Consider the following 18,207-nt stretch of genomic DNA (forward strand, 5'->3'; position numbering starts at 1 on the left):
ATAGAGGAAGAAAAGGAGAAGACAGCCCCTCTTCCTCTACTACTTCTTTGGTGGCCCCACTACCTTGACCAGAATACTTCCTTCCTCACATCCATCACGCTTTGCTACTATCTGATAATTTTCAGAGTTTACAATGTGTTAACTCACCCCTGCAATCACTGGCTAGCCAGCTCAGTTGTGCACCTGCACACAGAGCCAGCAGAGCACAAGATTTTCCCATAAATGACCCTTACTTGGTAAAATAAAGTTCCTATTTTAGTACCGTTTAGAAGCTGTGATATTTTGAGAGGAACAAAATATGCGTGGGGGAAGGCAAATCTAAAATCCTTCCAAGCCAGCTCCATTCTCTTACCTTTCTCAAAGACCATTTCCCTGCTCAAGATGGTCTCGTTATCTCTGATCACTTCTCCCCTTACGGTGACCTGTGCCGGGCTGTCCGGCAGCAGGGCTACCCCCACAGTCACGTTTGCTCCAGGCCTGATGTTCCAGGGAACCGCCACCAGGAACGTAGGTCTGGAAAATCCAAACGGGCAGAGGGGAGAAAAGGGCAGGGAGTGAAATACAATACACCCCCACCCCACCCCCCAAAAAAAAGTAACAGCGTCCACATAATAACGTAGGACAAATGTTGCAAAGCTCTCCGGTCGCGCTCCGCCGGGGAGGCTGGAGGTGATGTTCCCCCACCAGGCGCTGCCCGGGCCGGGGGGAGGCAGCGCTGCCCTGCCCGCTTTCCGGAGGGACTGCCCGGGGTGGGGGCGCCGGGGAGCCCCCGGGGAAGCGCCCCGCTGCCCCCGCTCAGCCTCCGCGCCGGGCGGGGAGGGGGAGGCGCGGCGCCCCCGCACCCCCGCCCGCCCCCGACCCCCCCCGCCCCACGTACCCGGCAGCCGCCGAGCTGCAGAAGAGGAGGAGGAGGAGGGTGCCGAGGGTCCGCGCCATGGCGCTCCGTGCGCGCTGCCTCGCAGCCCGGTGTGTCCGCTGCTGTGCGCAGGGCCGGGGCCGGGAGCGGGAGCGGGACCGGGGCCGGGCGGGAGGCGCCTTGGCGGGCGGGGGAGGGAAGGGAGAGGCCGGCGCTGCCCCAGCGCCAGGCGCGATCCGCCAGCGGCAGCCGCATGAGAACCCGCGGGGGCGTTCCCAAGGCCGGCCCGGGGCGGAGGGGGTGGGGGGGGAACGGGTGGGGAGCAGCCGAGCAGCGAGGTACACACATACACGGGTGGATTTCGGGTCCCCGCAGCCCGCAACCCGCATCTTCGGGCAAGACGCAGCAGGGGAGCGGGTGGGATTCTCAGAGGAACACAACATCCTACAAAATAAACCCCGGGAGTCACGTCTTCTGCCCGTAGCGTCGGGCAGAGCATCCGCCTGCGGTGGGGAACTGCCGGTTTATCGCTAAGGCTTTGCCCGGCAGAGGCTTGGAGAGCCCGCTGAGGCGAGCTGGAGTGGGACTGGGGCTCGGAGGCAAGTTGGGAACGGTTCTGGGTCTGAACGGGGAGAACGACGCTGGCAGAAATTCAAGGAGCCTTGTAGCTACTTAAACGTGAACCGATTGGTAATGTAGCTCCGGCATTGGACTGTCCTCTGCGCCCAATATCTGTAAAATAAGGTCATGTCTGCTGGACTGTCCTCTGTGCCCAATATCTGTACAATAAGGTCATGTCTGCATGTGCATCAACCCACTTTCCGAGTCCAAATAGTGCACTGAAGCAGCTTGGCTGATTCTGCTCCTTTAGCACGTTCCCTGTAACTCTGTAGACCAGACACATCTAACGATGATTTGATTCATCTGAATTCTTTCATCCCTGCACAAGTCTAACACATTTAGAAATTCCACACAGTTCTTGAAGTCTTGTGTCTTCAGAAGTGCTGGGCTGGCATCCTCTGCGTTGTGTTACGCAGAAAAAATATAGTCAGCTATAGCCCTGGATAGAAGCATAATGTTTTGTTCTTACAAAAATCAGATATGAACAGTCAATGTACATAAACTCTGTGTTCTAACAGTATCCCAGGCAGTCATGCAGTCTTTTCACATCTTTTAAATTTGCTTTTGTAAGTTCTCATACCTCTGCTGATTCTTTTGGGGGCACCAGTCTTCGTGACGACAGGAGAGAGGGTGCCACATCTGTAGACCAGGGAAGGAGTGATGTTACAGCAACCACAGGTGTTGCCTGGAAGGTCAGTCTTGGCAGTTCCTCACCTGCAAAAGGTGCATGATGAAGCAAAGTTTGAGCATGTTTGCTGTTGTTATCTGTAAGTCCTTAACCTGTTGCTTGTGAGAAACAGGCAGTGAAGATAAACAGTCACTGCGACTCTTTCTCTTGGAGACAGTGGGAAAAAGCACCCCAGCCTTGGATGGTAAAGCTACTCATAGTACACGTTTCTGCAGTCTCTGGCACTGAGCCCAACTGGCACTCCACCATACCTGTCAATACTAATCAGCAGTCTTCGTCTCCAAAACAAGGTGGCCACATCCAAATTTCCTATTGGGTATGGTCCATGCGAACCCCCAAATTGTACCGTGAATTGTTTAAGAGAGCACTTGCTGGCCAGAGCAAAACCATGCCAAGGGCAACTTGAGGGTAGAGACAATCAACTTCCAGTCCCAAGAACATTTGCTGGCACTGTTCATTAGCATGGATGTAGCTCAAAAGTCCATTAGTGAAAGTGTTTGCAAATGTCACAGATTTTTTTTTTGTGGACTCCCATCTTCCCTTTTTTTTTTTTCCTAAACGCTTGTTATTTAAAGATACTTTTGAATATGTATTTGATATTCTTCTACAAAAATACCAATAAAGGAATACTACAGCAGGAAGTAAGAGAAGAAATGGATTATCTATATTACAATTTTATCTGTCCTGAATAGATGTATCACTGATAAGAAACGGATGAACAGAAATAAGTGTTAGATGCCATTCAATAACAACACACAAATTCTATTTCTTAGAGGTACATCCATGTACTCAGAGACAGGTTAAATCAATGAAGGACCATCCTACCACTTGGAGATGTGTGAAGCCCTAAATCCTCTGAACATACCCCCTTCATTCCCTTCCTAATCCAACATGGAGTTTCCTCTGTTGAAGTTACACCACCCTCTGATTCCTTCTGCCTTGTTAGAAGACACTTAAAGCCCCTTTTCATTATTTAATTTCCGAACAGGATATAGTGCACTGTAAGTAGTAAAGGGTTTTTACGGTTAAAAATACCATTCAGGAATGAAATGTAGTACGTAAGGATTCAGTAAGTTCTCAATTAGCAGAAAACTTTAACACATAATAGCCCACTTCGGACATAAATTTTGAGCCACTGCTTACCAGCATCTAAACAAGGTCTTGATTTTCCAGTGCTCTGCAGCTGCTAATTTTCATTGTAATGTAAACTGTGACTTCCTCAAAACACCACTTCGACTCCTTCATTCTTTTATCAACTGTGGTCTTTCTTTGGTGCCCAAAGGGCACAGGGAGTACTTATACTGTGTGATGGTTCCCCTGAGAAAGCCAGCCCCAGGAGCTCCCTCTCCCATTCTCCACTCAGCACCTCCCAGCTCTGCGGCTCACAGCCCTCCCAGCCCTACTCTGCAGCCTGTGCCGTACAGCTCTTCCTGGACAGAGGTTTACTTCTAATGCAGCTCATTTCAGTGGCCCCGTTTGCAACATAGCCCCCCAAGTGGCTATCAGCACAGTGTGCAGAATCATAGAATCACAGAATTGTCTAGATTGGAAGGGACCTTGATGGTCATCAAGTCCAACCATCAACCTAGCACTGCCAACACCACCGCTAAACTATGTCCCTAAGCACCACATTTACCCATCTTTTAAATACCTCCAGGGATGGCGACTCCACCACTTCCCTGGGCAGCCTGTTCCAATGCTTAACAATCCTTTCAGTGAAGAACTTTATCCTAATATCCATCCTAAACGTACCCTGGTGTAACTTGAGGCCATTTCCACATGTCCTGTAGATAGGAAACTGTGGAGTGTGAGCAGACACACAGTGAAATAAGGAAATTTTAAGCCAAATTAAGCCCTATAGCCAGTGTATGCTATAACTACACCATGTACCTCAAGCCCCCTCTGCATATTCCACTGCACACAGAGAATAAACATTACTCAGGAGTAATTGGAAAATGAGCATACTTATAGAAAATTGGGCTAAGGCAATAACCTAATCACACTTACCAAGCGTTAAACTGTTCTGTTGGACTTGCCTTGTGTGTCAGGTAAGTATAATTTATCACGCAACCTCACCAATTACAGGACTGTTACATTCTCCTGTGCTCTGTTAATCTGCTCATTTCCATTTACAGTTGTCTACACTAGGGTTTTGTTATGCAGTTACATGTCACTGTTTAATTTTATCTAAGTCAGACTGGTAACTCAAACAAAAATAAGCAGCACTTCAGTTTGTGCTAAATTGGTCAAATTTAACCTTAGGGGCGCCTAGATTTGAAAAGTTTTTGCACACCCACCAGCTTCTGTTATAGGGCATAGAACATCCTCTGCTAAAAAATACCTGTCCACCCAGAACAGGCAGATTAAACTGCTAGGACATCTGTGTTTAACGAAACAAAAGTTAACCAGGATACACATCATTTTCAAGACCACAGAAACAACCATTTGGCAGTGTCTCAGGCCTAAGTAGGTTTGAAATGCCTGGCTCTGACAAACACCTGAGAGACTAATCTGTGCACAAAGCTCGAAGCAGGGAACTGCGCAGCAACTTATTGAGATCACCATGTGAGGGAAATTTGTTTTGGACCTGACTTCTGCATATTAGGAATAATTTTGAAAGGGTATAACCTAGCATGAAAGGATTTAATAATCTTCAGCTGCTCCAAGCTGGTGAAGTGGACACTCTGGAGATACAATTTGGGAAGTAAAACAGGTTGTCGTTGGGTTCAGCATGCCAACCAGGGAAGCTAGCTGAAAAATCCCTCTCCAGTTTTCGCTGTTTGGAGTTAAGCAAGCATTACCAGACTCAAGTTTTACACCCATCTGTGATATGTCACCATAATGAAAATTCCACTTTTACCACCTTCATTGGTCCCCAGGAACCTAATTTTGCTAATCCTTCATGGTCTTTTACAAACAGAGCCTGTAAAAGCTGCAAAAGTCATCTGCAGCACTGGCTACAGTCTCAGGCACCTAACAACTACACTGTTGTCTGTTCCTGTACAACTTAGTTTAAGTCTAGCCCAAATATGTGTATCAGTACCAGCTGAAATCACACCTATGAGTTGCAGGCTAGGTATACTCTATGTAATAATGTGTTTAAGTAAATACAGAGAACCGGAATGGTTCCTTAATGATTCTGGAAAGCAACTTCTGCCTTGGCAAATAAGAAAGATTGCAGCACCTAGCAAGCACTACTAATTTTATGAAGATCGGCTGGAAATAAACACATGTACAGCAAGGTCTGCTTTTCTCTAATATCACATGTAGAAAATAGTACTATTTGGTAAATGTAAAAACCTAAGCACTACAGTACTTATAATACTGGGGAAAATCTCAACTGAGTCAAAATCTCATTGACTTCAATGGTCAATGCCCTGTCCTGCTTTTAGCATTAGACAGTGAACTTGGCTGGTCAGACATTCAGCTGGATTCAGCAGGCATTCAACCAGATTGTCGTGCAAACAAAGTGTGTTTCCATGAAATAAGGCAAATTCAGGGAAATCTGAAGAGCTATGTTATGTGGAAATTTGATCTAGATCACTATAGGCTCTTCCAGCACAATATTCTGTCTTCTCAAAAGCTTAGCCAGTTGCCTTATGCATCACTGAACTCAAGGCCTGCAACAAAGCTCATTTAGGGGATGGATAAATCTTTTAATTAGTCTCAATAGGCTTTGGATGACGTCCTAGCAGAAATTGTGATTCAGCAGTTCATGAAACTAGGAAGAAAGCAAAAGTCTGTTTTATCACTCATAGTGAGTGGACAAGAATTATAGTGAATACTAAAAATAGGTGGGTGGAAGATCATTCCATGGTAGCAGGAGGGCACATTCCATGCTTGGATGTAAGCCTGAAGAATTTGCGTCTGCTGGAAAGTACTGACTGGAGCATAGGATATAATGCTTTCCCAGAAGTGCTCAGTGATAACACTTCTGGATGCTGGTTCCGATGATGGAATCTGTCAAAATGTTTTACATTACACTGACAAAGGGTGTGCCACGCATTGAAACTTGCCCTGAGCTGTCAGGGTGGAGTTTCATGAAAATCTGATCTGCATGGCAATTAAGATCTTTTTTCCTAGTACCCGAAGACATATCTCTTGATAAATAATGTTATTTGCAAATTCACGTCCAACTTGAAATGTTACTCCGGGCATAGTGGGTAGGATTCACCTGGTCAAATGTGGACTCTGCAACTGTCTACAGCTAGTTATTTACATTCGCTGGATAGACAATGGAGTGAAGTGGGCACTTTTCCAGCCAGATTTATATGACTCATTAAGATACCAATGTTTGTATGAGCAGACATTCAAAAGTGGCCTTCTAAATAAAACAAGTGAATCCCATCCTAAAAGCATCCATTTCTATTAAATGTCTCAACAGGGAGTCAAGACAAGTAGTTGAAATATGTCTTGTTATCTCTACAGCATGTAAGATGACTATAGCTTAAGTGTCCTCACTGAGTATTCAAGAATCAAACCTGAAGATAGACATTAATTTTGACAAGCTTTGGATCAGGGCCTGCTTGAAGGTACCAGATTTTGTTTCTGTTTTTTCAAATGCTGGCATAACAACAAGCAAGCAATGTCCAAATAGGAGAAAGCTGCTTCTTTGTTAATATAGCATAGAAAGAGCTTATTATCTTGGAATTTGTTGTGGTTTGGGCCAGACTGGCCACTGAGGCAAAAAACAGATGCTCTCCCCCACTTCTCTCTTCAAGGAGAGGAAGAAGAGAAAGAGACTTACGAGTTTAGAAAAAAACAAACTACTTTAATGAAACATGAATAAAAAAAAGAAAATAATAAAATATATACAAAAGCGTATCAAGCTCCCAGGATGATGATTACATCACCAGGTGCCACTGGGGAAGTCCCAGACTGGACTAAGTGACAGACAGGAACTGGATTCCAGGTCTGGATTCAGGATCGGGATCAAAGGTAGACAAACAGAGTCCTCCTCGGACATCAGCCATTGAAGAAAGAGGGCTGAGCCTTTGATCCCTCAGCTTTTATACTGAGCATGAGGCAGATGGGATGGAATACCCTGTTGGTCAGTTTTGGGTCACCTGTCCTGTCTGCTTCTCCCCACAGGTGGGACCCCTCTATGCTTTTCTGCTTCTGACCCTCCAATGGGGCACACAACAGAGGTGTTGGGTGTTATAGCAATAAGTACAAGCAGGAGCCTCTCTGCATACCATGCCTGAGCATCAACTACAAACATAGGTCTTACCACTCTGAGAGTGAACAGTTTCTGCACAATATGCTGTTAATTTCAGTAGTTTAGAAGAGGCTTAGCTAAAAAGTAAAGTTACTGAACAGAAAATTGGTTGTTTTACCTCAAACCAGGACATAATTACATGCTTATATTTTCATAATTTTTTTTTTATTATTAGAACACCTATACACATTTTAACCATACCCATAAAAAAAAATTGATTGAATCTGTAAATATTGTATTATTGCATTATATTCAATACTATATGTGTGCTTTGAAATACCACAACAAAGTAAAGCACTGTCACACATCAAATGTAGGACATCATGGTTAAGACTTTATGAGGTTTTAAGAGATTCACTTTTAGAAATGAGATTCAGAAAGAAAGGGAATTAAAGAAGGAATGACAAAATTATACTATGGGAAACGTGAAAGTCTGAGGAGCAAATCTACAAATGATGAACCTAGGAGTTCCCCTACAGCAAAGATAATCCTCAGTTACCAAATTCTTTGGCCTTACAGCCCTCTTGAACTGACTGAACTATGCAGAAGGACCGTAATGGAATGAAAATTAAGACCTTGCTTCCTATTTTTCCCAGAACAATAATTCTTGACAGTTGATAGATCTCACAGAACAATAATGAATTACGCGAAATTACCCTATGATTTGGTTACTGATGTGTTGAAGGTCCTCCACGGTGCAAGTAATTGTAGTATCCATAACCAGTTTCTACATGTAGCTGAATTTCCAGATTTCCTCTGCAGGTATCCTCAAGTAGACTCTTGGCTTTACAGAAATCAATGGCACTGAAATCACTGCCTTCAGTGAAGTCAGGTCTCAAAATTGGATCCTCCACCTCGCTCAAATCTCTGTAACTTTGATGTGAAGAACTAAGTTTTCTTGCATTATTTGCTGCATTTAGCCCTTTAACTTTGATTGATATACCGTATCTTATCTGACACATATCAGCAGAACATTTAAGAAGCAGGTTCACATAATGCTTTTTTTATTGCAAAATAGAGCTTATGCCTTAATTTTATTTTATTTTAGCATTTTTCTCTGGTTGTAAAATGTTCAACCTTACAGTAGGGGCTTGTTAAAACATGTATGAACATGCTGTTTTCATGAAAGTGAGAGAAGTTAAAAACTTTTACAAATTATGACAGGTTGTCCTCAAAAATCAGTTTTCCTAGGTCAGTATTTTTTAAAATTGCATGTGACAAAATTCCATTTACCAAGATTCTTTAATCATTTTATCTTAGCCACCCTTATTCCCTTTGCTCTCTGAGGGTTTTCAAAAGGTCAGTGCAACCCCTCCTCATTGCAAATACTGATGAAACGGCCAAGAAAAACTTCATTTTTATTAAACAATTTAGTGTGCATTAACACTATTTCATTTTAAAGAAGGTGAGAATTCCCTGAGGATTCAATTATCTTAAGCTATAGCCTATAATTAAACTGTAAATTTAAATTACAGCTTTAAAAACAGGCATTTCTAAAACCAGTGTTTCCATAGTGTCATAGAGTAGTATATCACAGCATTTTGAAGTACATGCATTCATACATTGTAACTTCACTTTTAATTAAGTACATAAAAACTGGCAGACTTTTTAATGAATGTGTTTCTATAATAGCTATTTACGACATTCATCTACCCATAAAGAAGGGGACGTTAGTACAGCAGTCTGTTTTATAGATCAGTGTATCCCTGTAGGCAGAAGCAGCTTCCTTTCAAAAGCAGACTGACCTGAGAGCAATTCATAAAGTAGACAAACCTCATTTCCCACGTTTTACACAAATGTAAGTCAAGGTGTGAGACAATGCCCTAAACAAACGGACTAAAGAGATGCATATTTTAACTCATCAGAGAGAGAAGACTGAGGGGCCCTCCATGACACTTTCAGAGGAAGAAAATAACAGGTGCTGGTCTATGGGAGAAAAGCGTAAAAAGAATAAATAAGCAGGCATTAAAGTCAAGCAAATGCAAATTAGAAATTAGGTACATACTGTCAACAAAGGTTATCTTCCTGAACACTCTACCAAGGAAAGAGGTGGCTGCCGCTTCTTTTTATGCCTTCCCATCAAACCTGAATGCCTTTTCGAACCAAGTAATTTGGCTAAATAGAGAGGCAACTTGCTGAAATTCTGCACTCATGTACAGAAAATCAGGCTAGAGGATCTCCAGGCAGCATGACGAAAATCCATGAGGTTGCTCTCGAGCCAAGAGACCAAAATCCTACACAGAGAGTTGAATGTATCCAAGGGATCTTCTCCCAAGGAAATTAAAGAGAGTTGACAAGAGGGAAAGAAAAGCACCTAAAAACAGTGGAGATGTATACTATTTCGGTCCTGTTTTCCTCCATGTTGGCATGTCCAGAAAATGTCAACACCAGAAAAAATAAGACAAATTTAGAAGTAGTTGTTAAAATGAAATTTTTTTGTGGGATGTGGTCTCTAGCAGGACAGCTTTTTTTTTTTTTCCTTCTTTCTAAAAAGGAAACCCAAACTTTTTGCTTGGAAATTGTTCAAAATCTATAATTGTGACCTTGTTTAAGTTTAGTTTATCTTTTTTTTTAATCTTAAAAAAAAAAAGGAACAAAACCCCTTCACTTTCCAACCAACTCCACTGTGGTATCAAGAAGTAATAGTTACTTAGAGTAGAGGTAGGTAGGCATTAATTATATAGGTAAAACCTCTCAGAACCTCCATTCTATTTTAAATGACATCCATTCGACAATCATATAACATGAGAGTCAACCTCATGTTATGCAAGTCGTCTCTTACAGAATCAGTTTCTGTAGGAGCTAAAATGGCTTCTTTAGACAGAAGTGATTAAGAATTATGTTTTAAAAAAATACACTCGAACTATTTATAAAATTTGCACAAAAGTTTGTCTTTAGTTTAGACACCAGTAAATACCGGTTGTCTCTCCCTGAGGGCTAACTCTTAACATATATGGGAAAGGAGGCAGGGTGACGAGTCTGATCTCAGTCATTAAGAAGGACCTGAGTAAAGGTTTCATATTTCAAGTCACAAAATAAGCCAAAGTCTGAATAAACTTAGCCCTTGAGTAATGCCACTATAGGTTACTTATTCACGCTGTTCAAAAAGCAACTGTTTGCTCCACTGCAACCACCCACAGCAGCAGTCATGTTTATTTAAATGAAGAGGGTGTGGACCCAAGAGCTTTATCTTTCCAAACCTTACTGTAGGAACTGAATATTTGGAAATTGCTGTCATATGTCTGAAATATGTCCTATATTGGACAACTTTCTGAGGCCTGGTAGACATGTTTTTAAGCTAAAGATTCACCCTGTGATTTTTCTGATCACTAACAGCAGTTCGGGGAGTTTCTTCTTTTGTTCTCATTTTGTTCCTTAGCAGTGATTTACTTTGGATATTAAAAACAAACAAACAAACAAACAAAAACAACCAAAGAAACTGTATTTAAAACACCTAGTGCACATGATGTTTTTTACTCCTGAGAGGGGTCACAGGATTGCAGTACCACAGGAAAATTCAGGGCAGAGTGCTCAGGTCATCTAATCCAGCCTGCTGTTCAAAGCAGGGTGAGCAATGAGATCAGACAAGGTTACTCCGGGCTTTAGCCAGAAAGATCCTGAAAACCTCCAAGGACAGAGACTGCAAAACCTGATGGTTAGATGATACAGATCTGAGGAGTTTGCAATCACATTCTTTACTATGTCTGAAACAGAGTTGTTAAAATTTTCCAACTGCACTTTACTTATGCTTGGCTGCAATGCTCATACATTTTCACCTTAATTGAAATAGTGTAAACCACAACCAGGTTGCTATTTGAACGACTCCAGTAATACTATTGCCTTGTTACCCCTTCTCTAGTAAACAGAAATTTTGACAACAGCACAAGCAGCTCTTATACACTGCACAATACAATAAAAATGAGACTTGGTGGTAGGGAATCTGTGATACCACTGTTTCAGCACTCTCAGCGAGGTATGGCAGTATGGTATGTGTTGCACTCTAGAAAGGGCTCTGAGTGAGCAGGTACAACAGATTATGGGATAGGCATCTGGCCAGGATTTGATCCAATGTTATCCAATGATATTCAATGTGTACATGGCCAGGCTGTCCCAAGAGTGATCCTGAGCAATGTGGATGTGTTGACACCAACTAAGTCAAGCCAAGGTTTATTCCCTGACATGGGTCGCAAATAAAGTATAGATATACTTTACATCTATCTTAAAAAATTCCAGCCCTCGAGGCTTGATGGTCCCCAGCAAATAGAAGGAAAAACACTTGTAGGGTATCTAAAGAACATACAAAGTTATGAAAGACTGGAGAAGACTTTTCCATGCTAGTCAGAAAGAGCAGTTTGCCTACAGCTATCTGAAGTGTAGGGTAAGACAAAAAACAAAACAAACCTTACGAAGAAACTGAGAGTTCATAGGGGGTGTATTGGTCTACTTAGTTGAGAATTTTTTAGTCTGAATTTAGACATTTATATTACTTTCCAAATCCTGAGGTGGAGAGAGTGACAGCTGTAAGTCATACACCAAAATCTTCATGGGATTAACAACTGCAAGAAAACCCGGAGAGAGGTCCCAGACATATGTTCTGCAGTAGGTGAGGACATGGAGCCAGTCTGCAGGAGGGAGAAGACTAGGACTTCACAAAAGCTCCACCACTCCACAGCAGGATGAGGCTGGGCTTGCAGCAGGGTGCAAGAGACCCCCCGCAATGTTGGCACCTCTGAGGGATGGTTGGCTTCCACAGCCAGAGGCTTGGATTATGTAGCAGCTTCTGCACCCTGCCACCAGTCACCATGCAGCACATCAAAAAGCTTCATAAATGCTCCTCAGCTGCAAATGTCTCATTTGAGACAGTATGAGCACGGCTGTACTACTGGGTTCAGCTTTTTAGAAATTAACTGAATGGGACCCACCTCCTTTTCTCCCTCTCCCTCTCTCTCTCTTTCTTTCTCTTCCTTTCCCTCTTTATTTCTCGTTTGTTTTGTAATCACCTTGTTGTATTTTTATGTAAGGTTTTCATGTACATCCTCTAGATGTAATAGCTCGTGATAGCTGCCAATATTTGCAAAGGAGAAAGCAGGTTGATTCTGTTATGAAAGTATTACAATTAGCATAAATTTAGGCTAATTTTGGAGCACAGAGTGACAAATTAGAGGCATAATGTTGGGTAAAATTGAAACAAATTACTTTAGCAAAAAGACACCACACTTTTTCAAAATTCGATATTTTTCAAATAAACATCAAAGGATGTCTTTATTGTTGGAAGAAGTTTTGTTTCTTTTTGCTAGGCACACCTAGATACATTGAGATAACATCTGAGAATCTTCAGACATATGTCTTCCTCAGACGCCTGCTGGTAAAAACTGCTGAAGTCATTCTCTATTTCCCCAACCAGTCTAAGGGATCTCACACTGTCACACACATTTTCAAGGCTCCTAGATTCACTGTTATGCAAGAGACTACCAGTTAGTAAGTACCTAATTCACAGGTTCTTACCTTAACTGGCATATTGTGTTCCTCAAGCATAAAAAAGCACATTATCCTGTCCTGTGTGATGGGTTCCACCTAGCTTTTTGAGATCTCTGCAAAAATTATTTATTTAGTTATTGACAAGAGAAACATATTTTTCAGGATCGCTCACCTAGTATGCATAATGCACATATCAACACTTCTAAGATTAAGTAAAGCTTCTTTGCCATGGGAAATATTTTTTGAAAGTTTTATCATTAACTTTCACTACAGAATTCACATTCAAAGAAAGTTAGGAAACACTTAAGTGACAGCTGCAGCATGTTCTTGGGCAGTTGCAGGATTTGGCAAATCCAGTTACCAGTCAAGTTCCCAGCAGGAACAGGACAAAACTCTGTTGGGATAACCTGTGAGATACCAGCATCTTTTATCCTCATTGTTCCATCTTTCATGACAGGATAACTCAGATTAATTTTGTTTTGCCACAGATCTGAACAGCCTCGACATTGCAGTATTACAATGCACCACATCATGGGGTGGAACCTCTTGAAAGAACCATTCTAGCCTGGCACCAGACAGGTACAAAGATGTGGTTTCGCAAGACTGAGCCACACAGCTGAAAGCATAAGTCCAATATTTATGCACACCACTGGAATTCATAAAATACACCCCAAAGCCTGTAAATCCCTAAGATTTCAGCACCTGACTGTCCACTAGTAAAATGCCTTAAAAGCCAATGTTTCTATGGCACGTGCACAGGGAGAGAGGTAAGTTGTCACCAGCAACTCAGAAAATAAGCATTTCTTCTCAGAGCATGCTTAGTCTAAGACCTTGTCCTGGTTTGAGTGACACAGGATTAATTCATTTCAGTAATTTTACTTTTCACTAAGGTCTCTTCTAATACTTAGGAAAACCACACTTTTAGAAGACTCTTGTGTCTGAATTTGTGAAAATATTTACTTTATAGCCAGCTATGGTCTGTGGATTTCAAGGTCTCAGTGGTTTTGAGCTAGCCAGGTGTGTGGACGAGAAGGAGCAAGACCCAGGCACTTGACCCAAGCCGTCCAACAGGATTATTTCATACCATGAACATCTCATTCAATATAAATTAGAAAGTTTGCTGAAGATTTTCTCTCTTCCTTGAACTTCTTGCCCCAGTGCTGGACCCCTGAAGCCTTCCCTTCCTCCCGAAGCTGTAGCGCTCGCAGTGTCCCACATTTGCTGTCACTGCTGGGAGTGCACAGCTTCCTACTGATAGAATTGGCTGAGTATAATCCTTGTATATTTTATATTGGCATTGGGATCAATATTGGTTCTTTAATGTTATTAGTGTTAATTATTTAGTATTATTCTATTAAATCTGTTTATATTTCAACTCCCAGGTTTCCTTGTTTTTTCCCCATTCCCCTTCCTGGGTGAGGAGGGGTCATTGGGTGAGAGAATAATTGTCTAAAAACAACAATAAATTGTTGTGGCTTCTTCAGACCATAACGGACCATAAAGGCATAGCCCTGTTTGTAGTATATAATTCAGCTGTGGAACTCTGTGCCACAAGGAACGTGGATACTGAATTTTACATGGGTTCAAAAACAGATGGCATAAATCTTTGACAGACAAATCTGTCAGGGACTACTGAGTACAGAGGTACCACAACCAGCTCAGGGAGGGCCTGAGTCACCAGTCAGTGTATTCAAACATGCAGAGACTATTCAGAGGATGTAACACCCTATGTTTGGTCTGTACAAGTCCTTCCCTCAGCATTTGCTATCGATTGCTGTGAGAGACAGGGATACTGAGGGAAATGGACCATTGGTCTGACGCACTATGGCTATTCATATGTTTTTATAAGCCCATTGACAAAAGAATTGCACTTCTTAGCGAGCTCTCCAACATCCCTTAGCAGTCCATATATCCACAGTGAAGCATTTAAAGCCGTTAACCCAGCAAATACAGAGCTCATCGACAGGGCTGAGGGGCAGTGCTGATGGAGAACCTGCTCTTTTCCCTAAGGACATTCATGGCTTCTATAGTGAGGAAACAACTACAGTTAAAAACAAAGATTCCACAAAGCCCCAGTGCATTGTCTTGCCTGAAGTTCAGCATTCACTGCAGAGGTAAAACCAAGTGCCACTGACAGAGCAGAAATATAAGTCCATGTTTCCAGGTACAGATGAGTGTCCTGAACAGAGGCGAGCTGTTTAATAGGAAATGTCCAGCATCATTGCTACTCCCATTTCCTTTAGGAAGAATACCCTTTAAGTAAGGGAGTCTAGACATCAAGATTACCTGTACTTTCAATCTGTGCTTCCACTGGCTACTGCAACACTACAATTTAAGCAATACAAAGCCTAAGTCATTTCTCTGAATCTAGCTGAGCGTTGCCATATAACCCAGAGGAGTATTTTGTAGAGGACGCAATATGTGCTCCCTTTCTTCCATATGAAAGCGATGCTGCTAACTGAGGAAAGTCTTCCTGCTGTCATGGCCAATGCGAAAAATTGAACTCCAGAGTGCTTCTGCTAAGAAATGATAAGAAGAGCAGGCATGATGAATGTCTCGCCTCCGAACATAAACCCCCAGGCATGAATAACTGTGGTAACAGGGAGCCCTGAGGTATTTGCAGCAGACAGAATATTTCCAGACAAATGAAAACACATTGTACTGCCAGAGTCACACAAACCATTTCTGATTTGGTCAGCATCATCTTATGCATGATTTAGTAATGATTTTGTATTCAGCTCTACAGTAGAAGGACTTCACAGCTCAAGGCATCCCAATTTTTGTCCTTATTTACAGACTGTTACTTGCTATTTTGTGGGAAACCTGAGAAATATTTTGCTTGGATCCATTTGTGTATGTACTTTTCTTGTCTCAATGATTTGATACCTTAACTTTATATTCTTGCATTTTGTAAATTATTGGTCTAAAATATAAATATCCTTGTTAGGCATTTACAATATAAATATGCTGTATACTGTACTGCATAAAAGGAGACTGAGACAAATTTAAAAGTAGATATTTCAATCTTCACTCATTGAACTCTGCTTATCCTACTTTCAGTTATTTCAGAATAACCAGATGTTTTTTATATTGTGAGTACGAGCGGTATTTCTCTGCTCCTTTCTTCTGTTTATCTTGAAAAACAAGACTTCTTGAAAGGGGCATAAATAAATACTTGTATCTTGTAATAATAATAACAAAAGACTGATATGTAGGAAACCAGAAACAATCAACTTTTTATTTATATCCCATAAAATTTGATAACCTAACAGAAGAGACATTATCTTGCTCTGTGAGGAAATGCTACGACAGAGGTTAGCACCACTGATGTATTTTTCCAGGCTGCCCCTTTCATCCTCTACCTCTTAGTATTGGTAGTGTAAAACATTTTAAAACATGAAAAAAAAAAAACAAAACCCACAGATATCTTCCTACATCATCACAGCCGTATCCTGTGTGCACCGCTGAATGAGTATGAGAGCTTGCCCTAAGAAGCCACGGCACTGGAGGGAACAAGGCTGGCTGGAGTTTCCCTTAAGACCCACGCACCATCCAAGGTTTCTTTTGTCAACTGGACTTCAGAGGAAAGAGTGCCATCTGCTGCTCTACACGGGACATGCTGCAGCGCGTCTTTTTAGCTTGATTATGTGAAATGTCAGGGTGGGATTTAGGGAAGGAAGAGCAAACCTTTGCTGTTCTCTCTGGCGCTGTGGAGCCCGATGTCAAGGGAAGTGGGGTGCTAAGCAGGGCTGTCGCCCACCTCCTTAGCCTAGGGCAGAGCACAGCTGCATCAGCATTGAAAGTAACCAAGGAAGTGGTTGAATACAAACAATAGTCTTTTTCAGAAATAAAAAAGAAATTAAGACAGAAAATACTTCACATCAGGACTGCATCATAAGTATGACGCAGAGCCTGGCAGAACAGAGCACAGCTGACAACCAGCATCGCCCGGTACGCTGGCCAGAGGCAAGCCATGCATACAGCTATATACAAAGTCAGCCTCCAGGGAATAAACAATGATGTTCTTACCTGCTGTACAAAGGCCAATGCTCCTCACACACTCCTAAATCTGTATTTATGGGTATCACCTTGTGACTCTGGGGTTGCAGCTTTGCAATCAAGCTGCTTTTGGTGCAGCATGTCACTAAGTGAGGAAAATTCACTCACCAGTAAGGGTCTGCAAGATTGGAGAAGGAGGCAGCAGGGCAGAGAAATCCACATTCCTTGCTATTGTAAGGTTCGTTGGCATTATCTCATACTGAGAGTGTAGGTAGATATAATATACAATTTGCCTTAGCGAGAAGAAATGAGAGGTAAAAAAAGAGGAAGCCTAGGAAAAGCTTTGTTTATTGCTGCAGCCCAGGAAGTCCCCTGTCATCCCTGTGTTATGGTGAGGGGAGTCTAGTGAGAGCTTGGGGTTCAGACTATGGATGGAAGTGATCATGCTCATGACCCTGTGCAGCACATCAGTCCTGGCCCGTACCTCCTGAGGCTTCGTTCCTCATGGGCTGGGTGCTAGCACACTGGGGTCCCTCTCTGGTGGTATGTACAGAAATCCAAAGCTGCCATCTTCAAGTACGACAAACCAAACATCCACTTCTCATAAAATGTTGCGTAATATGTTTGATGTGTGCCCTTGCCAGAATAAAGCAATTGGTTTTCCTTCTATAATTTTGGCTGTAAGAGGGACTTCCAGGTAAGTTGGACTCACAGAAGACACACTTAGGCTAAATGTCAGAAACAGAACAGAAGTCCTGGTCTGCTTCACATGTTCGCATATATGTAATACTGTATGACCAGCACACAGCCACAGCCATTCTATTGATACTTACAAATTCAGTGCATCTACCTTGTGTGAAAAGATATAGCTGAATACATTGCCAGGAATCTTTTACATTCTTCTGTTTTCCAGTATGCAAAATTTTCCAGGCAGTTATTTACACATCAGTATGATGGCACAGGCATTTCACAAAGCCAAGGGTTTCAGCAGATGACCAGCGGGATCATCAAAATGACTCAGCACTCAGCCCTGGCAAAGGCACACAGCAGAGCAGACGAGCAGAGGTAGGCTCCTGTGTAAAAGCCTGTGAGACCTCTACCCTGTTGTTACCTTTGATGAGGTTGAAAACCACCGATTCTGAGAGGAAAAGCTCTATTACATATGCTATGATACTTATTCATTTATATTGGTGCATTTTAAGGCCTCACCCCGGGAATCGTGCACTGTGCATGCACACAGATTAAAAAAGGTCCTGTGCTGCAGATACTGCAATTTATTGTTGTACTGCTGCTCAAGTGACAGGGCATTTTAGTGGTTACACAGAAACCGAACACCTGCATTGCGCA

General features: G+C 42.3%; 1 protein-coding gene across 1 annotated transcript in view; it reads right to left on the reverse strand.

Annotated features, from left to right (window-relative positions):
• Nucleotides 1-936, reverse strand: part of CD109 (CD109 molecule) — a gene marked incomplete at its 5' end in the record, with an annotated part of 79,930 nt that extends 78,994 nt beyond the window's left edge. Inside the window, 2 exons of the mRNA XM_082480744.1 lie at nt 353-513; nt 878-936. Of these exons, the coding sequence (XP_082336870.1) occupies nt 353-513; nt 878-936 (220 nt within the window). The remainder of the gene's footprint in view (nt 1-352; nt 514-877) is intronic.
• Nucleotides 937-18,207: the final 17,271 nt, after the last annotated feature.

This window comes from Vanellus vanellus (assembly GCF_965231255.1).
Source record: "Vanellus vanellus genome assembly, chromosome: 3".
NCBI lineage: Eukaryota > Metazoa > Chordata > Aves > Charadriiformes > Charadriidae > Vanellus > Vanellus vanellus.